Here is a 25,146-nt window from a genome sequence, read left to right as displayed (position 1 = left end):
CGGCAACGCGCCTGCGCACTCGCGCACTGCCTGCCGGGAATTGTAGTTTCTGTGTTGTGGGCCCGGCAAGTCCAGGGGCTGAGCTCCGGTACCGCGGCGCCCGAGGGCCAAGGCGGAAGTGGGGCAGCCACCTGGGGGCCGAGGGCGTGGGGTCGGCGGTCTCCGGGCACCGACAAGGGGCGTGGGACTCAGGAAGGGCGTGTGCGCTGCCATAGGCCCCGGGGTAGGAGGCAGGGCAAGGCCAGGCCAGGGGTCCAGTGGTCCGAGTAGCCAGCCTGGAAGATGCACAAGAAGAAGGGACCCCCGGGACCCCCGGGTCGAGGCGCCGCCACCGCCCGCCAGGTGAGTCTGTATCCCATGGCCCCGCCGAGGTATCCCATCCCACCCTTGTCACACGTTCGAGGGAGGGCCCCACCCCCCGGGGGAACCGGCTCTCCACTCCCAGGTGAGCCCACGTCCCTGCCCCCTAGGTTAGGTTCGACCCCCACAGTAAGGCCTGTTGGCCCGGGCTCCCCAGCTCCTGGCGCCCCGCCCAGGGCTTAGGGCCACCTGTTGCAGTAGCAGCTCCAGTCCGGGAGGAGAAGGCCTCGAACCTGGGATAAGAAAGACAGTTATGGCTTTCCTGGACTGAGCACTCGTGGAACCCTGGCGTCAGCTTGGCCAGATCATACTTTTTTATCCCCATTGTACAGATGAGGACACTGAGGCCCAGAGAGGCGAAGACACCTGTCCAAGGTCATAGGGATCAACTGCTTGGCCAGAGCTAAGGGCAAATCCGGACTGCCTGCCGTGAGCCCACAGAATTGTGGTTGGGCCCCGTCTCCCTCCCTCATTACCTTTTTCCTAGGCACTGGGAGAGTTTGATTTTTCTTTGATGGAAGGAGCTCAGGCCAAAACTTAGTGCCCAGGTATTAGTCTGGCTGACCTGAAGTTCCCTCCGGGCTTCTGCATATTGGATACTTGGCTTCACACCTCTAAGCCTCAGTCTTCTCACCTCTAAGCCTCAGTCTTCTCATCTGTACAATGGAGACCTTAAGAGTGTATGTCACAGGATAGTTGTGAAAATTCACAACACTCTTAATTCACAACTATCTGTGATAGTTTACAGAGGGTGCTAGAACATAGCGCTCAATAAATGGTGTCATCATCATTACCATTAGATGGAGCGCATATGATTGCTGATACTTGGCCATTTTTGACCCAAAGAAAGGGGGGTAATTTGTGTACTTCAGCCTAATATTATCACATCATGGTTGGTCATTAATAAGGATAGGATAAGAAGACAGGTATTTCACACAGCCAAGACCTTACTTCCAACTTCAGCGCTGTCTGTGCTTCCTTTTACTCTTGACACCTCCAGTCTTCCTGCACAGCTCCCTCTGCTGAAGATGCTGGAATGGAAAAACCCAGTTGTGCAGAGTGACTTTGCTTTGGGGCAGGGTGTAGGGCCTTATTTCACCACTGAACTTGGCTAGCAACACATCACGGGTGTGGGCTCAGAGCAGGCAGTTGGGTCTCTCTCTACCTGCCCTTTGCCCCATGTTGATCTGTGCCAGAGGAGTGACTTGGCCCATCTTGGGACACCTGTTGTGTCTGGGGCCTGTTCCAGCTGACTGGCTTTCCCCAGGAGCCCTGGGTTCCTCCCCAGGGGATTCCAGGTCCATCATAGCTGCCTCCAGCTAGCCAGGGTGCATCCCATGGTATGACTGAACCCCCATTGTTCCCACAGCTGGGCCTGCTAGTTGACCTCTCCCCAGATGGCCTGATGATCCCCGAAGATGGAGTTAACGATGAGGAACTGGAGGCTGAGTTCTTGGCCTTGGTGGGAGGCCAGCCCCAAGCCTTGGAGAAGCTTAAAGGCAAAGGTGAGACTCTCAGTACACCCCTGAACATTTTCTGAGCTCCTGTTTGAAGCTGGGCACTGAGGTGATGAGAATATGGAGACAGAGAAGGTCCCTGTCCGCCTGGCAGCCTAATTCTGGGGAAGAGTTAAGCGATCGGCTCTGGCCCCAAATGAGGATTCAAGTCCCACTTCTTTAACTAACTGGCTGTGTGACTTGTGACTTGCTGAGTTTCAGCAACTATATGGGGCTCAGTTTCCCTGTCTGTAAAATGGCAATAATCACCAATAATGGATGTGGCATGTCTTCCAACCCATGGTTCTGTGATCAGGGCTGGGATCAGGGGAGACGTGTGAGCTGGACTGGGATTCCAGGAGGAGGCACCTGCAATGGGGAGGGCCAGGTGAAGAGTGGGGGAGGGGGTGAATCACAGTTTGTGCACAGGCCCTGGAAGAGGTGGCAGGGGACTCAAGTGGGGCTGGAGCTCGGGCACATGGAACCTTTACACTTTATAGCTAATGCAGTTGATCCTTGTTAGCTACAGAGTCCAAATTTGTAAATTCATCTATTGGTTTAAATTTATTTGTAACCTCCAAATCAGTTGCTTGTCGCGCTTTTGCAGTCATTCACAGACATGCATGGAGCTGCCAAAAGTTTGAGTCACCCAGTGTGCCTGTTCCCTGCCGAGGCGACACTCTGCCTTCTTGTCTCAGCGCACAAATAGTGACTTTTCTTGGTCTGTTGAATGTCACGCTTTTCTCATGTTTGTGCTTTTTGTTGATTTTGCGGATCCACACGGTCCCCAAGCGTAGTGCCAGAGTGCTGTCTCCTATTCCTTAGCATGAGAAGACTAGGATGTACCTTGTAGATAAGCTTCGTTCAGGCATCAGTTATAGTGCTGTTGGCCTCGAGTTCCGTGTTAATGAATCAACAATATATATTAAAGAAGGTGTCTTTAAGTAGAAACACACATAAAACAAGGATATATATTGCCTGTTTGACAATAGTGTTGTGCCCAGAGGCTCATGGGAACCTAATGCTGTATTTCCTTCAGGGCCAGTTGGTTCATTATTCACTAATTCCAACTTTATAGAACATGGGTGCCGTGAATAACAAGAGTTACATGAACAACAAAATGCTGACAGTGTGCTGTTCTAAGAGCTGCATTTACCTTTAGTCCCTGCAGTCTATGGTGAGGGAGAAACTGTTATTGTCCCCATCTAACAGATGGGAAGACTAAGGCCCAGGGAGGTGAAGCGACTTGCTCAAGGTCCCACAGTGAGAAAGTTGCAGATCTGGGGTTCCAACTCAGGCTTGTCGAGGAAGAGATGAGGCCAGGGAGATCGACAGGGAGTAGGATCGTGCCTGCTGGCCCAAGGACACTGGGGTGCCATGGAAGACCCAGGAGAGGGAGACATACTGACCACTGCCTGCTACCCTAATTTTCACGGCCATGGGTGAATGGGACAAGAGGCTGGGGATTCTTGAAGGATCCTGGTTCAACTGGGGCCTCCCGTTGCCTCCAGGTCCCCTACCCATGGAAGCCATTGAGAAGATGGCCAGCTTATGCATGAGAGACCCAGATGAGGATGAAGAGGAGGGAACAGACGAAGAGGACGTGGAGGCTGATGATGACCTGCTGGTGAGCACCCGGGGCGGAGCAGGAGACTTCCCTCCCGTTGGTGTCCACCCAGCAGGCCCTCACGACTGGCCCCCGGCCGTGTGTCCCTGCAGGCGGAACTGAATGAGGTCCTTGGGGAGGAGCAGAAGGCTTCAGAGTCCCACCCTCCTGTGGCCCAGGTATACCCCTGACAACACTGGTCTGTGCAGCCCAGGGTTCAAGGGCTCCCTCCTCCCCTCTCAACCACAGAACCTCGCACAGGTGGTAGGGTGCCTCTGATCCCTAGTTCTCCACCCTGGGAGATGGGTGATGATTTCTGCCCCTTTGGGGTTAGAGGGGGCAACACACCTGGTATACAGTAGGTACTCAACCCAGGAAGAGAGGGGTCACCACCCAGACTGTGCACCTGGCCCCTCCCGCAGCCAAAGGCCACAACCCCCAGCCCAGGGCTGGAGGCCACCTTGCAGGAGAGGCTGGCCCTCTACCAGACCGCGATCGAAAGCGCTAGGCAAGCCGGAGACAGTGCCAAGATGCGGCGCTACGACCGGGGGCTTAAGGTGAGTGGGCAGACAAGAGGGTGACCAGGTCCTCACCACTGCCCCCTGCACCCAGCTCCAGGCTCCTCCCAAACCTACGTTCACACCTTCTCCCAGACACTTGAAAACCTGCTGGCCTCGGTCCGGAAGGGCAAAGCCATCGACGAAGGGGACATCCCGCCGCCTGTGGCTGTGGGGAAGGGTCCAGTGGCCACACCCAGCCACACACCTGCCCCCACCCAGCCAGCCCCTCTGAACCCACTGGCCCCAGATCCCCGGGTCATCGTGGAGAGTCCTCCTTCCGCTGCTCCATCCTCGTCCCTGGCCTCAGCTAAGCCCCAGCTGCCGCCAGGTAGGCCACAGGCAGGGCTGGCTGATGTGGGCTGATGAGGGGGTATTCATTTAGTGGCTGCCCCTTTGGTGGGGGGGTACAGGGCCTGCCCTGATTTTTAGATATTTGTTAACACCTTTCCCTCCCCAGATCCTACTTTCCAAGGGAAACACAGGCTCACAGGAGAGGTTTTCTGTCTGTAGTAGCTGTAAAATATATTTAACAAAACATTCGCCATTTAACTATTTTTCAACATGCAATTGAGTGATATTTGTCACTCTCACAATATTGTGCAACACCACCTCTATCAGTTTCCAAAACTTTTTCATCTCCCCTATTCAGCATTAACTCCCCATTCTCCATTGCCCAGTCCCTAGGAACCTCTGTTCTATTTTCTGTCTCTGGATTTGCCTCTTATAGATATTTTACCGGAATAGAATCATCCAGTGTTTGTCCTCCTGTGTCTGGCTTCCTTCACTTAGCAAAATGCTGCAGCATGTGTCAGAACGCCATTCCTTTTTAGAACTGAACAGCATTATGGTTTTTTGGTTTTGTTTTGGTTTGGGTGTGCCAGGTGGCTTGCAGAATCTTAGTTTCCTGACCAGAGACTGAACCCAGGTCCCGGCAGTGAAAGTGCAAAGTCCTAACCACTGGACCACCAGGGAATTCCCCATAGAGTTTTTTCTTTTTTTAAGATTTGTTTATTTTTATTCATTTATGGCTGTGTTGGGTCTTCATTGCTGCTTGCGGGCTTTCTCTAGTTGCGTCGAGGGCTACTCTTCATTGTGGTGCACAGACTTCTTATTGTGGTGGCTTCTTTTGTTGCAGAGGATGGGCTCTGAGTGCACAGGCTCAGTAGTTGCGCCTCGAGGACTCTAAAACACAGTCTCCATATTTGTGGCTCACATGCGTAGTTGCTCCATGGCATGTGGGATCTTCCCGAGACCAGGGATCGACCCCATGTCTCCTGCACTGGCAGGCAGATTCTTGACCACCGGACGACCAGGGAAGGCCCCCACCCATAGAGTGTTAAGTGAGTAGTTCCCAAGTCATCAGCTTGTCCATCGTTCCTAAAACTCACTTGCTGGAGAACACACCTCCCAAGAAGTTTTCTTTCCCCTAACCTCCCCTTCCCCCACCTTAAGAAAAGAAAATGGGGCAAACCAAAGGAGATACTCCAAATGCTGCCCTGAGGTTCAGAAAGTGAACCCCTAGTCTCTGAGTGCTTCAGCCAAGCTGGTTTCTAAGCTTTTGTTTTTAATAAAGCTCAAGGATGACTATTGGAAGTCGTAACCTGAGATTCTCAGCTGAAATCACCAACAGTTTTTCATAATGGGGTTTTTTGTATATAGCTGTGCAGGGACCCTGAGAATCATGTGACATCTGTAAGACTCTGTCTCTTCTCATCTATTTGATGATGTGAAGCAGGTTTCTTTGCACATTAAAGACAAAAAAGGAAAGTAGGAAAAGAATGAACAAGGAAACAGGAGCTACGTGCTAGTGGGTGGACCCGGCCCCCACCTTGTCAACAAGAGCTGCCTCGCCAGTACAGTTTTACTCTTACTATATCAAAATTATTTATCAAAAAAGCTCAATATAGTTAAGCTTTGCTCAGTTTTGTGCAAAAAATAATTCCAACAGTAATTCTGCCCCAAAATAAAAAAATTTTAACACTAAGAGGGACTTTCAGTGGCAGGAGATAAAGCCAATGAAATGTCAGGGTGTTACAGGACTTCCCTGGTGGTCCAGTGGTTAAGACTTTGCCTTCCAATGCAGGGGGTGCAGGTTCAATCTCAGCTCGGGGATCTAAGATCCCACATACCTCGGGACCAAAAAAGTAGAACGTAAAACAGAAGCAATATTGTAACAAGTTCAATAAAGACTTTAAAAATGGTCCACATTAAGAAATGTCAAGATATTGGGCTGCTGCTGCTGCTGCTAAGTCGCTTCAGTCGTGTCCGACTCTGTGCCACCCCATAGACGGCAGTCCACCAGGCTTCCCCGTCCCTGGGATTCTCCAGGCAAGAACACTGGAGTGGGTTGCCATTTCCTTCTCCAATGCATAAAAGTGAAAAGTGAAAGTGAAGTCGCTCAGTCGTGTCCGACTCTTAGCGACCCCATGGACTGCAGCCCACCAGGCTCCTCCGTCCATGGGATTTTCCAGGCAAGAGTACTGGAGTGGGGTGCCATTGCCTTCTCCGATATTGGGCAGGGGGAGATAAATTAGGAGTTTGGGATTAACAGATACACCTTATTATATTTTAAATAGTTCCAGAAAAACCAAGTATCTACTGTATAGCCCAGGGAACTTATGCTATAGAGTAGATATATACATTATATACATAGTTCCAAAAAAACCAAGTATCTACTGTATAGCCCAGGGAACTTATGCTATACAGTGGATTTATATATTTTACGTATATATAATGGAAAAGAACCTGAGAAAGAACACTTAGTTATATATTGAGAAAGAACACTTATTTATATATATACATAAATGAATCAGGTTTCTGTACACCTGAAATTAACACATTGTAAATTAATTATACCTCAATTAAAAAAAAAAATGTCAAGTTGTTTTGCTTCAAGTTGCACACCTTCTCAGGCAAGTCCACCAAAACAAAGCAGTGAGTCCAGTTATCAGTCTGAAAAAGTACAACAGGTACTTTGTACTGTTTTCCAGGTGTTTCTAGGATGTATATCTGGGTGGTGGGTGGTGTATCTATTGTATTTTATTTTTAATACCAACAATTGTACTTATTGATTTCAATTTAAGAACACTTCTCCTAAGAACATATTAGGTATATTATTTGAATCTGTATCTAATATAGTGTTTTAAAAGCCATTTAATCCTGTTTCCCAACTTTGCTGATACACCGCAGAAAGGTACATTTAAATGTACAGTAAGGTGTTAAAGACTCTTGAGTACCCAAATGCATCATGTTACGATACAATTCTGCCGGAAACGTGTATGTAAATAAGGGAAGATCTGAAGTTCCCAATTGCTCGCTGTGAACCCTGGCATATATTTAAAAAGTAGGACTTCATGGTCCTGTGGTTGGAAATCCGTTGGCCAATGCAGAGGACACGTGTTCAATCCCTGGTCGATCCCAGAAGCTTCCACGTGTCCAGTTTCTGTTGACAGATAAAGCACACCTGGATTTCTTCAGCTTTGCTTTATTGCAATTCACAGATTACTGTGATTTTTTTTTTTTTTTTTACAAATCAGTTTGTGATAACTGTACTCTGAGCAAGTCTGTTGGCACCATTTTTCCAATAGCATTTGCTCACTTTGTGTCTGTCTGTCACATTTTGGCAATTCTCGAAGGATTCCAAGGGTTTTCATTATTGCTATACTTGTTATGGGGATCTGTGATCCGTGATTCTCGGTTTTACTGCTAGTTTGCTGAAGGCTCAGGTGGTAGTTAGCGTTTTTTAACAATACATTTTTTTAAATCCAATGAGTTGTTTATCTTTGGCTGCCTTCGCTGCTACACGCGGGCTTTCCCTAGTTGCGGTGAGCAGGCTTCTCGTTGCGGTGAGCAGGTTTCTCGTCGCAGTGGCGACTCTTGTTGCAGAGCATGGGCTGTAGGGTGTTCAGGCTCCGTAGTTGCAGTGCGTGGGCTTAGTTACCCTGTGGAACAATGACATTTTCTTATGTTAAAGTATGTACATTGTTTTAGTCATAATGGTATTGCATGCTTCACAGACTACAGTATAGTATAGTAACTTTTGTATGTACCGGGACACCAAAAAACTGAGTGACTCACTTCATTACAATGTTTGCTTTATTGAGGTGATCTGGAACCAGACCTACACTGTCTAATTTATGCCTGTAAATGGATAAACAAATGTGGTCCATCCATATAATGGAATATTATTCACCCTGAAAAGGGAAGGAAATTCTGACACATGCTACAGCACGGATGAACCTTGAAGACATTATGCTGCGTGAAATAAGCCAGTCACAAAAGGAGAAATACTGTATGATTTCACTTATAGGGGGTCCCTAGGGGAGGCAGATTCCCAGAGACAAAAAGTAGACCAGTGGGTGCCAGGGGCTGGGGGAAGGGGATGGGGAGTTAGTGTTTAATGAGGACAGAGTTTCAGTTGGGAAAGACGGAAAGAGTGCTGGAGTTGGATGGTGGTGATGGTTGTACAACAATGTGAATGTTCTTAATGCCATTGAACTGTATTCTTAAAAAGGGTTAAGATGGTAAATTTTATCTTGTGTGTATTTTACCACAATCTGAAAAAATAAAAGGGAAATATTGGTGAGTTTCAGATCACCATGGTAGTTAGGATACATTTGATTTAAAAGAGTAGTGTGATGATTTTCTTTATCAAATGTCAGTGTTTGAAGACACTAGGGACAACAGCCATTGCCACTGTCTCAACTCAAAATGAAGTTTTAGATGTCGACTTAAAAATGTGTTAGAGTACAGAAAGTTTTCCAGAATTCTCTTGGGGGCAAAATAGCATTGGCTGTAGAGACTGACAGTCATAGGGTTGAGTCCTCACTATGCCTTCAGGCTGTGTGGTTTGGGGAAACAGCATCCCCTCTTTGAGCCTCAGTTCTCAAATCTCTAAGGTGGGCCTTTGTTGTGAGAATTAAGTAGAAATAGTTTGTGCACCATTCCCTCTCGCAGGTCCTTGCAGCCCTGGCCCCCTGGCTCAGTTGCAGAGCCGCCAGCGTGAATACAAGCTGGCTGCCCTCCACGCCAAGCAGCAGGGAGACACCGCCGCTGCTGCCAAGCACTTTCGTGTGGCCAAGGTGCGTCCAGAGGGGTCAGGGTTGGAGGTAGAGGACAGGATGCTTCTAACATTGTGTGATAGCAAAGAACAGGGGCTCTGGAGTTAAGACAGACCCAGATTTGAATCCTGGTCACTCCGTGACTATAGTTTCCTGCACCTCCTGAAGCCTCAGTTTACCCTCTCTGTGAAATGGGCATAAATGTTTGGAGGAGGCTTGAGCAAAATACTGCAAAGGGACTTCCATGGTGGTCCAGAGACTGACCACCAGGTCAGTCTGCACTTCCACTGCAAGGGGAGCAGGTTCAATCCCTGGTCACAGAACAGCCAAAAATAAAAATTTTAAAAAGATGCTTGCTGCAAAGGAAGGGACACAGTGGGGAGTCATCTGCCATGTGGCAGGTCGTGGAGGCTCCTCATGGGGTCCTAGCCTGCAGCTGCAGCCTCCTCCCCTGATCTTCCTTCTCCCAGAGCTTTGATGCTGTCTTGGAGGCCCTGAGTCGGGGGGAGCCCGTGGACCTGTCGCGCCTGCCTCCTCCACCTGGTGAGGACCCACCCTGCCCATCCTCCAGGACTGCTGGAGGTCTCCAGGACGTTCTTGCTGATGCTGCCACCCCTTTGGTCAGGGGGACCCCAGGGACCCCAGCCTCAGGCCAGACTAGCCTGGTCGGGGGAAGGGCAGCCGCAAGTAAGCCCCACACTGGACTGGACCTCTCTGCCCATAGACCAGCTGCCCCAGGGCCCACCATCACCACCTGTGCAGCCTCCAACTCCTGCTGTGGTGCCCTCCACACCAGGTAGGCTCCTGGGACCCTGTGGGGTGGGCCGGCCAGAGCAAGACAATCTCCCCTCACCAAGACCCTTAACTCTACTGTCTGGTCTGGCCCAGAGGCTCCTCCACCCCCAAAGACTCTCCTGGAGGCACTAGAGCAGCGGATGGAGCGGTACCACGTGGCTGCGGCTCAAGCCAAGACCAAGGGGGACCAGCGGAAGGCTCGCATGCATGAGCGCATCGTCAAGGTGCGTGGAGACCCAAGTAGGCGGGTCGGCCACCCCTAGAGACCTTGCCCAGGAAGCCCTGACACCTGTGTTCCCTGCAGCAATACCAAGATGCCATTCGAGCCCACAAGGCTGGCCGAGCGGTGGACGTGGCGGAGCTGCCTGTGCCTCCAGGTAGGCCCTGCCCCCAGCCCCACTCCACCAGTGGGCTCCACTCAGAGGCTCCACCTCTGAGCCTTCACAGGTGCTGTTCCCTCCAGCTCTCCAGTCCCAGGGAGCTGATGGCTGCACCTTCAGAAATTCTGTAAGCTTGTTAGACAATGGGTACCCTAAAATCATTTACCACGGGAATGTTTACACCACAGAAATTGGCAAACACTAAAAATTAGGAGGTTTTTATCTGAAGATTCTGTTCACCATCCCACCACTGTCTGGTCATTTATTTATTTTAAAACATTATATGTTTATTTTTGAGTGTGCTGGGTCTTTATTGCTGCATAGGCTTTTCTCTAGTTGCAGCAAGCAGGGGCTACCCTCTAGTTGTGGTACACAGGCCTCATTGCGGTCACTTCTCCTGTTGCAGAGCACAGACTCTAAGGCACGTGGGCTTCAGTAGTGCAGCTTGAACTCTAGAACCCAGGCTCAGACGCTGTGGCTCTGGGGCTGAGTTTCTTCGCAGCATGTGGCATCTTCCTGGATCAGGGATCAAACCCATGTCTTTTCCTTTGGCAGACAGATTCTTTACCACTGAGTCACCAGGGAAGCCCCTGGTCATTTCTTCTTTGACTCACTCCTTCCTAGTCATCAGCTCTCAGTTTTACAGAGATCTTCCCAGCCTCCCATCACCCCTGCCAATGGGTTGGAGGTGTCTTCTGGGATCTCAGAGTCGCCTGTCTGTCCACCACGAGAGCAATTACAGTTCTGCACGTTGGTCCCCTGGGAGTCCCTCCAGGCCCAGGGCCACCTCTTATGCCCAGCACGCCACCTCACATGGTGCTTGCTTGATGGAGTCTGGCCAAGACCCAGCCAGGGTCAGGCAAGAGGAGCCAAGAGCAAAGAGGGAGGTTAGAATGGTCTGACATCTCCACCAAACCAGCGGCAGCTCCTTCCTTGCATTCAAAATAGATTCAGGGACTTCCCTGGCAGTCCAGTGGTTAAGGCTCCGTGCTTCCACTACAGGGGGCGTGGGTTCGATCCCTGGTTGGGGAAGTAAGATCCCACATGCCTTGCGGTGCAGCCCACCCTGCCCTTCTACAAAAAAAAGAAAGAACCAAGAAAACGCAAAGTATTGTGTTGGCCAAAAAGTTTGTTCAGGGTTTAAAAATCAGAACAGACTTTTTGGCCAACCCACATAGATTCAAAGGCCTGAAGCTCCTTAGCAGGGGAAGACCCTGTGTCTCAACCATTATAGTGTGGGCCTCACCCTCCTGACCGGGTCCCAACTGGCCACCTAGGCTTCCCCCCGATCCAGGGCCTGGAGGCCACCGAGCCCACCCAGCAGAGCCTGGTGGGGGTCCTGGAGACCGCCATGAAGCTGGCCAATCAGGATGAAGGCCCTGAGGACGAAGAGGACGAGGAGCCTAAAAAGGTGTGAAGGGCCAGGGCCTTGGGGTGAGGCAGGGGAGTGGCATGGCAGCAAAGCCAAGCCCCAGTAGTCCTGGCCGTGAGCCAGGAAAAACCGGCTGCACATCCGGGCCTGCTACTTCCTGGCCATGAGGCCATGGGCAAGTCATCTTGCCCTCTGAACTTCGGGCTCCTCTGTACAGTGAGCACAGTACTAGTCCCTACCTCCAGGGGCTGTTGCCAAGGGTTAGTGTGAACAAGATCACATGTGTTCAGTGCTGAGGAAATAGAAACTGAGATGGTCAGTGTTGTCGCTGTCAGGCCTCGACCCTGTGGGCAGCAGACTCATCACAGGTGCTGGGAAAGCTCTGACTTGCTCTCCATCCTTCTGCAGCTTAGCAGCCCTGCAGCCCCCACAGCCCAGCCCAAAGCCCCACCTTCAAAGGCACCCCCATCAGGATCCGCCCCCATAGCCAAAGCAGCCCCCAAAGGCACATCCACCAGAGGTAGGTACAGCCCTCCCCACCTGGGCAGCCAATTGCCTGGCTGTGGGTGGGGCAGCACCCGCAGACACCCCTGTACCCACAGCCCAGCAGCAGCTGGCCTTCCTGGAGGGCCGCAAGAAGCAGCTCCTGCAGGCTGCACTGCGAGCCAAGCAGAAGAATGACGTGGAGGGCGCCAAGATGCACCTGCGCCAGGCCAAGGGGCTGGAGCCCATGCTGGAGGCCTCACGCAACGGGCTACCTGTGGACATCACCAAGGTGAACCCTCTAGGCCTTCTGGACCTTCCCAGGCACTCACCCTTCAGACCTCTGCCACTTAGCAGTCACATGACTTAGAATGTATTCATCAGGGTCCAGGTTAAACTGCTGTAACAAACTCCTCTTCCCAGCCCAAGACAGTGGCTGAAATAAGACAGACATTTATGTTTCCTGTATTGTAACACTTAGGGCATTCTGGTCTCTAAAAGAGACCTCTAAAAAAGCCCTTCAGGGCCCAGATTCTTTCCATCTTGCTACTCTGTGACACCTTAGGAGGTCATTCTTGTCCTTGTGGTCAAAGTGGATTGACCTTTGACCAGATAAGTGATGCCTTATCTTCATCCGGGCTATGGGGCAGTGATGTGGAGTTACCATCACTTCTACTTGCCTCCCATTGGCCAGAATTGAGTCATGTGGCCACACTTAGCTGCAGGGGAGGCTGGGACATGTAGTCTCTTGCTGGGCTGCTGTGTGTCCAGCCAGAACTCCATTACTAGAGAAGAGGAGTTGGAGATCAGGGTAACAAATTGTGCCATGTGGGACAGACCATCCACTTCTCTTTGAGGATTACTTTTCTCCTTGGGAAAGAAGAACAGGGCCTGCGGATGAAGCTGTAGTCAGGGAAGGCCTCTTGAAGGAGGTGTGATGTTTCCACAGAGCCCTGGGAGGGTCTGCTCATGGTTGTCCAGCAGGCCCCTCCCTCACAAGCCTTGTCCTCCCCAGGTGCCGCCTGCCCCCGTCAACAAGGATGATTTTGCCCTGGTCCAGCGTCCTGGCCCGGGTCTGTCTCAGGAGTCTGCCCGACGCTATGGCGAACTCACCAAACTCATAAGGCAGCAGCACGAGGTGAAGGGGGCTTCCCTGCCCAGGTCATCACCAGGCACACGGTGCCCCTCCAACCCTCCCCTCACTCTCTTCTGCTCCCCCAGATGTGCCTGAACCACTCTAACCAGTTTACTCAGCTAGGCAACATCGCTGAAACCAGCAAGTAAGAAGCCCAGCCCCCATGCCCCACTAACTTCTGCACCCCGCAGCCTGCCCCTGGGACCAGGGACCTGAGCAGGGCCCTCTCGCTGGCAGATTTGAGAAGCTGGCGGAGGACTGTAAGCGGAGCATGGAGATTCTGAAGCAGGCCTTTGCCCGGGGTCTCCCCACACCCACTGCTCGCTTTGAACAGAGAACCTTCAGCGTCATCAAGTAAGGCCCCCTATACCCTGCCACTGGCCCTTTTGGAGAGAGGGGTTCACACTCCCCAGAAGCCAGCAGAGGACTTGCTTCTGGAGGAGAGTTTGGGTGGTCTGGTGGGAGCAGAGCATGTGCAAGTGTCCTGAGGCAGACGTGCCATGTAAGTAAAGGATGGCAATGGAGTGTTGACAGTGACACATTTGGAAATGGGGACAGTCTAGTGAATGCAAAGGCCTGGGCAAGCTCATGGAGTGGTGAGGTGGGTCCTGCTCCTGTTGCATCATCTCACACTCTAGGGAGTTGGGATCATTTTTCCCACTTGTACACGAGGTTAGGGGTGGCCACTGGGGTAACCTAACATCACCACTTAGGATAACCTGCACCCCTCACCCTGGCTCCCCGACATCTCCAGAGCCTGGCTCCCTGTCACCCCCTCATCTCCTCTCACTGACCCCACTTCTCTCACCCCCAGCCACACAGACTTCTTTTTGGTCAATCAGACACATCAGCCGTGTTCCCACTCAGGACCTTTGCATCGGCTGTCTCCTCTGCTTAGACCCTCTTAAGCAGATTACCATGTAGCAGCCTCTTCTTTTTCTTTTTTAAAAGTTTTTTTTTGCTGCACTGCATGGCCTGTAGGATCCTAATTCCGTGACCAGGGATCAAGCCCATGCCCCCTGCAGTGGAAACTCGAAGTCTTAACCACTGGGGAAGTCCCTGTAGCAGCCTCTTCTTGACACTGAGTCACCTATGATGTTACTTCTCCCGAGAAGCCCTCCTTGATGGCTCTGTCTAGAGCAGCACCTCCCAAGCACACTCCCATGTTTTAATCCTCTGCAGAGTTGTTTTTGTTTTGTTTGTTTATATATTCAGGGGTCATCTGTTCACTCAGCTAGCCAGGGCTCCCTGAACACAGGCATGGTCTGCCTCATTTACCTCTGTATTTTCAGCAGTGAGGACACTGGCTGGCATATAGTAGATGCTCAAAAAACCTTGTCAGAGAAAGAGAAGGTCCCACAGCAGCTAGGGCACTTGGTGAATTCTAGAAGATTCCAGAAAATTCTAGAAGGTTCCAGAAATCTTATTCAAGGGAAGAGGTCCCACAGACGTGAGGCCACTGACTGGTGCAGAGCTGGTTCCAAATAAATATGTGCATATTTATGAAAGGACTAAACAAGTAGCCAGTGGCAGACCTCAATAGAGAATTGTAGTCTGTCTGGTTCTAAAACTCAAGCCTAGGACCTGAGACACCCTCAAGAGACTGGGGGGAGGGCCGAGAAGGCGGGCAGGGTGGTGGCACTGAGGTGCCTGTCTCCCGCCCTCCCTCCCGGAAGGATCTTCCCTGACCTCAGCAGCAACGACATGCTCCTATTCATCGTGAAGGGCATCAGCTTGCCCACACCGCCAGGTGAGGGGGCACCAGGCAAGGGGCAGGGCTGTGGGGTCCACCCGTCTGCCCAACTCTGACCCTTGTCTTCCCACAGGGCTGTCTCCTGGTGACCTGGATGTCTTTGTTCGGTTCGACTTCCCCTATCCCAACGTGGTACATGGGGAGCTGAGGGGGGATGGGCTCCAGCCCCCTCAGGCCTGGAGGGTGTGGTTCCGGCAGGGGTTCAAGGGCAGGCCCCAGCCCTGAGCTTTTTCACCTCCTGTCTGGTCACAGGAAGAAGCTCAGAAAGACAAGACCAGCGTGATCAAAAACACAGACTCCCCTGGTGAGCCCTGGCAGGAAGCAGTCCCCCGCCTCCCCTCCCCGCAGAAAGCCCATGAGACCATAAGCTGACCCTGCGCCTCCTCTCTCCCTCCTTCCCCTGGCAGAGTTCAAGGAGCAGTTCAAGCTTTGCATCAACCGCAGCCACCGTGGCTTCCGAAGGGCCATCCAGACCAAAGGCATCAAGTTCGAAGTGGTCCACAAGGGGTGAGCTGGGGCCACAGGTGCTGTCTGGGCCTCCAGAGGAGGGGGAGCTGCCCAGGGCCAACCGTCCTGTCCCCTCTCACACACACAGGGGGCTCTTTAAGACCGACCGGGTCCTGGGCACAGCCCAGCTGAAACTGGATGCCCTGGAGACGGCATGTGAGGTCCGAGAGGTCCTTGAGGTGAGAGGTGGACATTGGTCTGAACACTTGGGTATAGCCATGCCACTCACGAACATCAACCAGATGCTCCCTGCCCTGAGCCTCCCAAAGGTCCTCTCTGCTGGCACAGCCCCTCCCTGGAAATACCAGGCTTCCCCACTACCCAGCCCTAAGTACCCTCTGCACCCTGCTCCATTAAGAGCAGCTGGTGTCTCAGCCATACCCAGGGGCTCATATTTTGGAAATTTCCCTGGTTGTCCTGGAGCCCAGCCCTGAGCCTCCAGCCACAGCCTGCTGCTGCTTTTATTTATTTCTTTATTTTGGTAATTTTATTTATTTTGGCTGTGCTGGGTCTTCGTTGCTGCAGAGGCTTTCCTCGAGTTGTGGCAAACGGGGGCCACTCTCTAGTTGTGGTACGCAGGTTTCCCGTTGCGGGAGCTTCTTTTGTTGTGAGCACGGGCTCTAGGGTCCACAGGCTTCAGTGGTTTCGGCACGGGGGCTCAGTACTTGCAGCTCCCGGGCTCTAGAGCACAGACTCTATAGTTGTGGCACGTGGGCTCAGTTGCTCAGCAGCATGTGGGATCTTCCCACACCAGGGATCGAACCCACGTCTCCTGCATTGGCAGGTGGATTCTTTACCACTGAGCCACCAGGGAATCCCCACTGCCTGCTTCTTAACAGCCTCCCCTCACTCCCCCCAGGTCCTGGATGGTCGCAGGCCCACAGGGGGGCGGCTGGAGGTGATGGTTCGGATTCGCGAGCCACTGACGGCCCAGCAGCTGGAGACCACGACTGAGAGGTGGCTGGTCATCGACCCCGTGCCAGCATCTGTGCCCACAGTGAGACCCCTGCCTGCCAGCAGCCCCGGGGGGAAGGTGGGGCTTGTGTCAAGGTGGCCGAGACTCACAAGACTAGTTCTGTTCTCTGAAGCAGGTTGTTGGGCCCAAAGGGAAGGCTCCTCCCATACCTGCTCCTACGAGGGAGCCAGGGAACAGGTAGGTGACTGGGCCCAGCTGTGCTGGAGAGAATGCCCCTCTTATCTCAGCCTCTCCTGGACGACTTATCATCAAGCACAAATTAAAGCATGTCTCTCACCTGCTTCAAAACCTTTCCTGGCTCCTCTTCTCCTAGAGCATCTGGTTTAAACTCCTCAGCTTGATCTTTAAGACCTTTTGTGATCAAACCACTGTCAATAATCCAGCCTTTTTTTCCCTACTTCTTCCTGTTGGTTCATGGCTACATTTAGTTTTTACGAGCCTCTTGGCTACTCTGTGTTATAATACCCTGAGCACCCCTATCGCCACACTTGCTCCTTGCTCCTCTGCCCAACTCTGACTCCTTTGATTCCCAGCTTGGCCGTCACCTCCTCCAGGAAGCCCTCCCTGACACCTGGCATCACAGTTGCCTGGGTGTACACCCCTTGTCCCTGTCAGGTCGTGGATTCAGCAATACAGGGGTGGGCCTGGCTTGATTCCCACTGTTCCCCGGGGCCCAGTATGTTTGTTGAATTAACAGGGTTGGGAATGGGAGTTCCCTGCAGCCCCTCACCCCTCCCCAACCCCATAGATCAGCACGGCCCCTGCATAGTCTCAGTGTGCTGGCCTTCGACCAAGAGCGTCTGGAGCGGAAGGTGGGTACTGCCCTGCGAGGCTCAGTGGGGCAGGACTGGGGGGTCCGCAGGTCCCTCACAGCTCCCTCTGCATCCTCTCCCCCCACCTCAGATCCTGGGCCTCAGGCAGGCGCGGCGGCCAGTGCCCCCCGAGGTGGCGCAGCAGTACCAGGACATCATGCAGCGCAGCCAGTGGCAGCGGGCGCAGCTGGAGCAGGGAGGCCCGGGCATGCGGCGGGGTAGGAGCTCAGGGATGGGTGTCAGGGGAGGGGTGGGGGCTGCAGGCCCCATCCTGATGCCCCTCGCCACCTCCATCCCTCAGAGTACATGGCCCAGCTGGAGCGCCAGCTACAGTTCTACACGGAGGCCGCCCGGCGTCTGGGCAATGATGGCAGCAGGGTGAGCCGGGCGGGCGTGGGGGCATGGCCAGGGCCACCAGGGGCTGCCTGCTGACTCCTTCTTCACCCCCTAGGAGGCCGCCAAGGAGGCACTGTATAGACGGAACCTGGTCGAGAGTGAGGTGAGCAGCTTAGGCATTGAGAGCCAGGTGGGCAAGTGTGGTCGTGTCCCCCATCCTGACCCAGGCCGTTTCTCCCCGCAGCTGCAGCGGCTCCGCCGGTGAGGGGCAAAGGGACAGGCGGCCCCCGGAGAGCTGGGAGCGGGCCTGCGGCCCCAATACTACCACAACCTCAGACCAGACAAGCAGACAATCAGTGGACAGTCAACTCTGGACGGACACATCCCCCACTGGGCCCACCTGGCCCGGCTGGAGCCTCCCCTGGCAGGGGGCGTCGGCAGGGCCTGCCAGCCTGTGTGTGCCCCTCACCCAGGCGCAGCTGGGTGGGCCCCAGAAAGTCCGTTTGCACAGCCCAGGGGTGCACAGCCCCTTGCCGGCCTCCAAAGCGGGAGGGTGGCTGGGACCAAGCCCCCAGGGCCCTTGCAAGCACTTTACTTCCTGTCCCTCCCCAGCCTTAACCCTGATGCCCACCCACACCCCAAAGAAGCCGCTGAGGCGAGCCAGGGTCAGCCAGGCTCCCCAGAGGGTTGCTCTGGCCCAGCTGGGCCCCCAGGGCAGACATGGAATAAACAGCCAGGGCCGCACCTGGCTCACTCTGTCCTGCCCTTGTTTCTTGTTCCTGCCCCCCGTGCCTGGGCTGGGCTGCCCCACCCCAGGGGGCTGATGAAGAGGTGCCTGCAAGAGGAGCAGGCTGGCAGGGAGCGTGCCCGTGAAGGACATGGTCTGTGCACACACTCTTTGCAGGGATGTGTGTGAAGGCCCGTGCGTGTGTCCTTGGGGTCTGCAGTGCACCTGAGGGCATCTGCGTGCGTCTCTCCAGCTGGTGGCCTTGGGCGTATCTGGGTTTACACACAAGGTCAGGTCATACGTGGTGGTGCTTGGTGACCCATGTGCGTCTCAGGGCCTTGCAAGGCAGCCCTGCCGCTCGGGGGCCCCAGGACCTGGACTAGACTGCCGGACGCACTTAGCGTCCCAGAGCTTCAGCTTCCGCTGCTGGATACGATACAATGAGAGCCCCTGCCACAAGCGGAAGGGCACCTGGTCTGCAGTGAGCACTTGAAAGGGCTAGGGGTGTTTTTCTGTTTGTTTTTTGGTCACGCTGCAAGGCATGCAGGATCTTAGTTCCCCAACCAAGCATTGAACCCACACCTCCTGCAGTGGAAGTGTGGAATCTTGACCACTGGACCACCAGGGAAGGCCGGGTCTAGGCTTTATTGTTGTCTCCATCTGCACAGGCAGTTGGGGAGCATCCAGCAGGGCCCGGGTTGCCTGTACGCCCAGTGTGCGCTTGGCTGCTCCAGTCTCCTGGGCTCCCTGGGTGTCTGGGTAGTGGCCCGTCCCAGTATCCCCGCCAGCACAGGATGGGCAGGCCCAGCCCTCCAGGCCCAGGAGAGCCAGGTCAAGACCCCAGGTGGGCACTGTCTCCTTAGTCCATAGCTCTACCGGGCTCCTCTGGGCTCAGGGGCCTGCCGCCCGTGGCTGACGTGGGGCTGTGGGCGGCAGGCGGACCAAGACTGGCTCGGGGTTCCCCGTCGTGTCCACTACGCGTAGGTGCAGGAGGCCCAGGAAGGCCTCAGGTGCAATGCTGGTCATGTGAAGCCTGTTGGCCCTGGACCAGAAGATGGGTGTGAGGGCATGTTCCAGGGGACAGGCCCACCTAGGCCCTCTCACAGCCCACAGCCCTGCCCTGTCTACCTGGAGTTGCCTAACCCGGCCACCTGCAGGGTACCTGAGGAAGAGGGCACGCAGGCGTGGTGTGCTGAGAAAGGCTTCAGGGCCCACGTGGCCGATGCGGTTGCCCTGCAGGTGCAGCTCCTCCAGGGCCTCGGGTAGGTCAGGGGGCACGAAGGACAGCTCATTGTGGCTAAGGTCCAGCACCTGGGCAGGCAAGCAGAGATGGCGCCGTGGTGGCCCCAGGCCCTGGGCCACCTGTTCAGCCAAGCCCCAACCTGCTCCCCTCCCAGGCCCTCCTGTATACCCAACCTGGTTCTTCTGCCCCCTCCCCCCACCTACTTCATGGCTGCCAAGTCCTGCCCTCCACAGAGGTAAACTGAGTCCCTTCTGGGGCAGGCCTCATTCTAGGTGATGGGGGCCCAGATAGGGTCCCTGCCATGGGAGCCACTGATGCAGCTGATCACTCACAAAGACAGTATTGGGTTGACCCAAAAGTTCTTTCAGGTTTTGCCGTAACATCTTACGGAAAAGCCTAATGAACTTTGGGGCCAACCCCATTCTTCCCTGGTGGCTCTGATGGTAAGAATCTGCCTGCAGTGCAGGAGACCCGGGTTCCATCCCTGGGTCAGAGATCTCCTGGAGGAGGGCGTGGCATCCCAGGGCTAGCCTACATACAGTGGGGGCTCTCTAGCATTTCAAGGCTTTCCAGGGGAGGAGCTGGGCAAGCAGACAGAGGGGTGAAGGAGCTGCCCTGTGGATAGTATGGCCAACTAGCCTGCCCCTGACCTGCAGGGCTTGCAGCTCATGCCAGGTGCCAGGCCCAATGCCACCCACACGCAGTCGGTTATGTGCCAGACTGAGCTCCTGAAGCTGGTGCAGGCCAGCCAGCGGCTCCGGCTCGAGGGTCCGCAGCTGGTTGCGCTGTAGCCGAAGGGTGTGCAGGCCAGCGGGCAGGCCGGAGGGCAGCTGGGTCAGCTGGTTGCCAGCCAGGTCGAGGCTGCGCAGGGCCCGCAGCCGGCGGAAGGCCCGGAGGTGCACGCGGGCGCTGGCCAGGCAGTTGTAGGCCAGGTTGAGCTCGGCCAGTCGGGGCGTGGAGGTCAGGTCACGGGCGCCCAGCGCGGCCACACGGTTGTGGGGCAGCACCAGGGCCCGCAGGCGGCGGGGCAGCGCCTGGGGCACTCGGTCCAGCCTGTTGCCGTAGAGGTGCAGCGTGTGTAGGCCCCGCAGTGGCCGCAGTGCTCCGGCTGGCAGCCCCGTGGCCCCCAGTTGGTTGTGCTGCAGTAGCAGGTAGCGCAGGCCCCGCAGGCCGCCCAGCCGGGCTGCCTCCACCCAGCGGATGCGATTGCGGCCCAAATGCAGCACAGCCAGGGTGCGAGGCAGGCCAGCGGGCACCGCAGCCAGCTGGTTGTGGGACAGGTCCAGGTACTCCAGGCGGTGCAACTTGCTGACAGGAGAGAGAGAGGTGGCGTCGGGCTGGGCATCCAGAGTGGAGGCCCCTGATGGATACTGCAGGGCAGGTTGGGGTGGGACAGTTGAGGAGCTGTCCTGAGAAATGTCTGGGCTTTCCAGGGAGCTCAGTGATCAAGAACCTGCCTGCCAGGGGAGGAAGAGATGGAGGTTCAATCTCTGGATCAGGAAGATCCCCTGGAGAAGGAAATGGCAACCTACTCTAGTATTCTTGTCTGGGAGATCCCATGGACAAAGGAGCCTGGTGAGCTATAGTCCACAGGGTTGCAAAGAATCAGACATGACCGAGCATGCAAGCACACACCTGAGAAATGTAAGGTGGAGATTTCAATTTAGGGGTGACGAGCTGAGAGATCTGGGCAGGAAGTAAGTCTGGGGTGACTAGGTCAGAGTTCTGGGTCTGAGATCTTCATGTGGCATCTTGATGTTGGGTAATAAGACCAAGGCACCAGCTGGTTGGAGGCCAGGTGCTTGGCCACGCCTGGTACACGACAGGCACACACCAAATGAGGCTTTGAATTGGCCATAAAGGGGGGTGGTGAAATGGAAGGCTGGGGCTCCCAGATTCTAAGTCCTCAGACCCTACTGCCAGCATGAGCCTACACCCCACCAAAGCCCTGTTCCAGGCCCCACCTGAACGTGGTAGCATCCAGGCCACTGTCTGTCAGCTGGTTGTGCTGAAGGTAAAGCTCACGGAGGTGGGTCTGGCGGCTCAGGGCTCCTCGGGGCACCTTGGAGATGAGGTTGTTCTGGGAAGGGAGGAGAGAATGAGACTGCAGGTCCAGGGCAGAGGGCAATAGGGAGCCACAGGGGGCTCCTGAGTAAGGGACAAGGTGTTCTTTTGAGCAAGGCTGCTCAGAGAGAGCCTGTGAGCTACCCATGCCGGAGGAAAGGACCCAAAGACACTTTTGACTGCTGGGATGACAAGGGGTCCCCCAGGACCGAGGTGCAGGGCCCTGAGGGGAGTGGGGACGTGGGGGTGGTCGGGCGGAGAGGGGCACCTGTAGGTGGAGCCGCTCCAGCGAAGGCGGCAGGCTGGGGGGCACGTAGCTGAGTTGGTTGCTGGAGAGACTGAGGGTGGCCACTGCCTCAGAGCCGCGGAAGGCATCAGGGGGCAGGCCGGCGTTGCTCAGCTGGTTGTTGTGGAGGTACACGGACCTGAGGGGAGCCAGGCTCCTGCCACCAGCCCGGCCCCAGCCTCCCCGCCACCCCATGCCCGAGCTCAGGGCAGGCTTCAGAGTGTGTGTGTGTGTGTGTGTGTGTGTGTGTGTGTGCATGTCAGAGTGTGTGTGGGAGTGGTGTGGGTGTGATTTGTATGGGTGGGTGGGTGTGGCTGTGAGTGTGTGTTGAGTGTGTGTGTGAGTTTGAGTGTGAGTATGTGAATGTGTGAGTGTGTTGAGTGTATGGTGTGTGTGAGTGGGTGGGTGGGTTGAGTGAACGTGTGTGAATGAGTGTGTGTGTGAATGCCTGTGCGAATGTGTGGGTGTATGTATGTGAGTGTGTATGTGTGTGGAGTGTATGTGTGAGTGTGTGCACCCTCCTCCAGTCTGAAATTCTCCAGACAGAGCATCCGGGGCCCTGTCTCCCCCGCCACCCAGAGCTTCCCAGGGTTGGCTCATGACCCCGGTCAGAACCCAGGGTGCAGAGTGACCCCAGGCCTACACAAGACCCAGCAGGGCCTGGGCTGGGCCAGGGGCTATACCTGAGCGCTGGCTTCTCTCCAAACGTGAGCGGGAAGATCTCAGTCACTTCGTTGGCAGCCAGATCAGCCACCCGGAGGGAGCGGGGCAGAAACTGGGGGGCCACAGAGAGCTGCGGGAGCACAGCCGCAGTGGTCCCGGTGGCACGCCCATCCTGCCCCTCCCGCCTGCCGCCCACCTCCACTCAGCGCTGTGTGACCCCAGCTGGCTGCACCCTTGCTGAGCCCGGCCTGGGGCGGGGGTGGGGGCACGGTGGGGTGCTCACCTTGTTGTGGGCCACATAGATGTGCTGCAGCTGTGTGAGCGACTCGAAGGCCTCGTCGGGCAGGCCTGTGCATGAGGTGGGCAGTGAGGGGACCCTCCTGGCGGGTGGCGAGGGCAGGGGGCAGCCTGTGTTCCCATCCAGCCTGGAGGCTGGCAGAGGCTCCTCCAGGCCCCGCCCCCGCTGTGTCCTCAAAAGCCACAGCCCCCGCCCCCCATCCCCTGAGTTTCCATCCTGCTCAGCAAAGGGCAGTTCTGGGAACTGCCACAGAGCTGCCCACAGACCCAGCTGGGGAGGGAGAGGGCAGCGGGGACCGGGCTGTGGACGGGCCTCCTCCTGTTGTTCCCCCAACTCACCCTCAGAGGAGATGAGGTTGTTGTGGAGGTTGAGGGTCCGCAGCCCGCTGAGACGTGACAGCTCGTTGTAGGGGAGCTCCTGGAGCTGGTTGTTCTGCAGGGCAGGCCGGGGTGGGGGCCGACATTCACACCCTGACCCCCGCGGCCCTGGGCCCTCAACAGATGGCCCCAAGCCCTGCTTCTCAGCTTCCTGTCAGCCTAAGCAGGAAGCCCCGACACCCTTTCACCCTGTTGTTTGTTGTTGAGTCGCTCAGTCATATCCGACTTTTTTCTGACCCCATGGGCTGTAGCCCACCACGTTTCTCTGTCCATGGGCTTCTCCAGGCAAGAATACTGAAGTGGGTTGCCATGCCCTCCTCCAGGGGATCTTCCTGACCCAGGGATTGAACTCCCGTCTCCTGCTTGGCAGGAGGGTTCTTTACCACTGAACCTTCACCCTGTACTTGATCCCAAAGGCATTACTTTGTAACAAACCTGTAACAAAAAGACACTGACCCCCAACGCTCCATCCACCCCCACAATTGACCCCGGATGCCTCGTTACACTTGACCTCAAGCAACCCCGTAATCAGCAGACATTGACCCCTCCAACACCCCTTAGCCCCTCCCACTTTCAGCATCTGTGCCCCCCACCTCCTCTCACCTGAGTCCTGCACAGACCCCTGTGTGCTCATCAAGACCAACACGACCCACACGCTCAGCTCCTCACCCCTGCACGGGGACCCTGCACCCCCAACCCCGGCACTCTGCAGGCTCCCCCGTCCACCCTGGGAGCCTCCCTGCACCCAGACGCCGGCCCCACCTGCAGGGAGAGGTGCTGAGCAGCCCTGGTGATGTTGTCCGGGAACACCCGGAGGTCCAGGCCGTCGCAGTCCACCGTGTCGGGCCGGGGGCAGGAGCAGCGTGGGGGGCAGGCCCGGGGTGGGGGCTGGGAGCTCTCCCCCAGGTGGGGGAAGGAAGCGTCATCCTCCATGCCAAGGGCGGGTTGGGGGCCAGGCAGCAGCAGGAGCAGCAGCAATAGGCTCAGTCGCTGGGAGTTGAGGGACAGGTCAGGGTGTCCCCAGACTGGGCACCGGGTCACCATGGCAACGGAAGCATCCCCGCCTGGTGGGGGGTGTGCAGCAGGCGGGCAGGCCCCACCCTCAGACCCACCCCTGCCCCACCTTACCATAGCCAGCCGTGCTCTGCCGTCTCGCCCGAACTGCTGACCAGAGTTCCTTAATGGAAACCAGGCGGTCACCTCTGGAGGTTGTGCTGTGGCCGCCACCGCCCCCCATCTCACACAAACCTCCCTCCTCCCCCCCCCAGCCCGTTCCCCCAGGGGCTCAGGGGAGCTGGCCCACCCTTTCCCCGCCCTGCGGAGGGCGGGCAGGCGCCGGATGGGGTGGTGAGGACCGGCCAGCCCATCCCCTTGGTCCCACCCGCCTCCCCCAACCACCCCAGCTCCGCTTGCGTAACCTCGGCCAGCCTGGGCCGGGCCACAGGAGCGAGGAATGCTTGGGGGAAAGCTGAGATTCGCCCTGTCTGGTATTTGGGCCGACCGCAGGAGTAGGGGTGGGGGCAGAAGAGTGGAGGACACTTCAGGGCACAGGAGGGTCCCCAAGGAGCCGGGGCTGGGAGCAAGTGCCAGGGCAGGCCCAGACTCAGCCTGCCGGTCCAGACACCAGCCTGGGGCGCTCCCAGTCAGGCCTGCCATCTGGGCCCCTCCTCCCCTCTGCCAGCTGGACTCACTGGCAGCTAGACTCCCCCTGTACCCAAATGGCCACGGCCGCCTCAGCCAAGAGGAAATTACAAGTATTGAGGCACCAGCCATGTGGTTAAGGATGTGTGCTCAGGGGCAGCCTGCCTGGGCTTGAACCTGGGCTCTGCCACCTCTCCTGGCCTTGGTTTCCCACTC

At 55.8% G+C, this 25,146-nt stretch overlaps 2 protein-coding genes across 5 annotated transcripts; one reads left to right on the top strand and one right to left on the bottom strand.

Moving 5' to 3' along the window:
* Nucleotides 1-53: 53 nt before the first annotated feature.
* Nucleotides 54-18,389, top strand: CC2D1A (coiled-coil and C2 domain containing 1A). Of its 2 annotated transcripts, none has more exons than XM_059888116.1 (29): nucleotides 54-342; nucleotides 1,730-1,865; nucleotides 3,368-3,483; nucleotides 3,576-3,641; nucleotides 3,885-4,019; nucleotides 4,116-4,350; nucleotides 8,979-9,103; nucleotides 9,553-9,625; nucleotides 9,807-9,878; nucleotides 9,971-10,101; nucleotides 10,182-10,254; nucleotides 11,535-11,668; nucleotides 12,038-12,149; nucleotides 12,232-12,404; nucleotides 13,128-13,250; nucleotides 13,334-13,392; nucleotides 13,485-13,601; nucleotides 14,924-14,997; nucleotides 15,074-15,132; nucleotides 15,253-15,304; nucleotides 15,408-15,507; nucleotides 15,596-15,686; nucleotides 16,367-16,504; nucleotides 16,599-16,660; nucleotides 17,232-17,295; nucleotides 17,387-17,513; nucleotides 17,597-17,673; nucleotides 17,747-17,794; nucleotides 17,876-18,389. In XM_059888116.1, the coding sequence occupies exons 1-29, from the start codon at nucleotides 283-285 to the stop codon at nucleotides 17,894-17,896; spliced, it is 2,853 nt and encodes a 950-aa protein (XP_059744099.1). In that variant the 5' UTR covers nucleotides 54-282; the 3' UTR covers nucleotides 17,897-18,389. The 2 variants fall into 2 exon arrangements, with proteins under 2 accessions (XP_059744099.1, NP_001092424.1); NM_001098954.1 differs by having other exon boundaries at nucleotides 70-342; nucleotides 16,596-16,660.
* Nucleotides 18,390-18,984: 595 nt separating this feature from the next.
* On the bottom strand, nucleotides 18,985-24,668 carry PODNL1 (podocan like 1). 3 transcript variants are annotated; one of them, XM_005208634.5, is made up of 11 exons: nucleotides 24,593-24,668; nucleotides 24,418-24,466; nucleotides 24,052-24,279; nucleotides 23,251-23,344; nucleotides 22,898-22,962; nucleotides 22,635-22,744; nucleotides 21,934-22,090; nucleotides 21,566-21,681; nucleotides 20,252-20,909; nucleotides 19,521-19,669; nucleotides 18,985-19,400 (listed from the first exon to the last, which is right to left on the bottom strand). In XM_005208634.5, exons 2-11 carry the CDS (start codon nucleotides 24,418-24,420, stop codon nucleotides 19,250-19,252), a joined length of 1,731 nt encoding a protein of 576 aa, XP_005208691.4. In that variant the 5' UTR covers nucleotides 24,421-24,466; nucleotides 24,593-24,668; the 3' UTR covers nucleotides 18,985-19,249. The 3 variants fall into 3 exon arrangements, with proteins under 3 accessions (XP_005208691.4, XP_010805010.1, XP_024850635.2); XM_010806708.4 differs by lacking the exons at nucleotides 24,418-24,466; nucleotides 24,593-24,668 and having other exon boundaries at nucleotides 24,052-24,401; XM_024994867.2 differs by lacking the exons at nucleotides 24,418-24,466; nucleotides 24,593-24,668 and having other exon boundaries at nucleotides 21,934-22,003; nucleotides 24,052-24,401.
* Nucleotides 24,669-25,146: the final 478 nt, after the last annotated feature.

Source organism: Bos taurus, chromosome 7, assembly GCF_002263795.3.
Source record: "Bos taurus isolate L1 Dominette 01449 registration number 42190680 breed Hereford chromosome 7, ARS-UCD2.0, whole genome shotgun sequence".
NCBI classification, from domain to species: domain Eukaryota; kingdom Metazoa; phylum Chordata; class Mammalia; order Artiodactyla; family Bovidae; genus Bos; species Bos taurus.
This window is presented reverse-complemented; position numbering and strand designations above follow the sequence as displayed.

Bases quoted from the DNA above. Each gene is read 5' to 3' on its own strand.
- CC2D1A (NM_001098954.1), top strand. From the start codon at position 283: ATGCACAAGAAGAAGGGACCCCCGGGACCCCCGGGTCGAGGCGCCGCC. The intron at 10,102-10,181 runs GTGCGTGGAGAC...TGTTCCCTGCAG, and splicing joins TGCATGAGCGCATCGTCAAG to CAATACCAAGATGCCATTCG. The intron at 15,305-15,407 runs GTGAGCCCTGGC...TTCCCCTGGCAG, and splicing joins CAAAAACACAGACTCCCCTG to AGTTCAAGGAGCAGTTCAAG.
- PODNL1 (XM_010806708.4), bottom strand. From the start codon at position 24,333: ATGGTGACCCGGTGCCCAGTCTGGGGACACCCTGACCTGTCCCTCAAC. The intron at 22,963-23,250 runs GTGAGTTGGGGG...CCTCATGCACAG, and splicing joins CAACCTCATCTCCTCTGAGG to GCCTGCCCGACGAGGCCTTC. The intron at 19,670-20,251 runs GTCAGGGGCAGG...TTGCCTGCCCAG, and splicing joins ATGAGCTGCAAGCCCTGCAG to GTGCTGGACCTTAGCCACAA.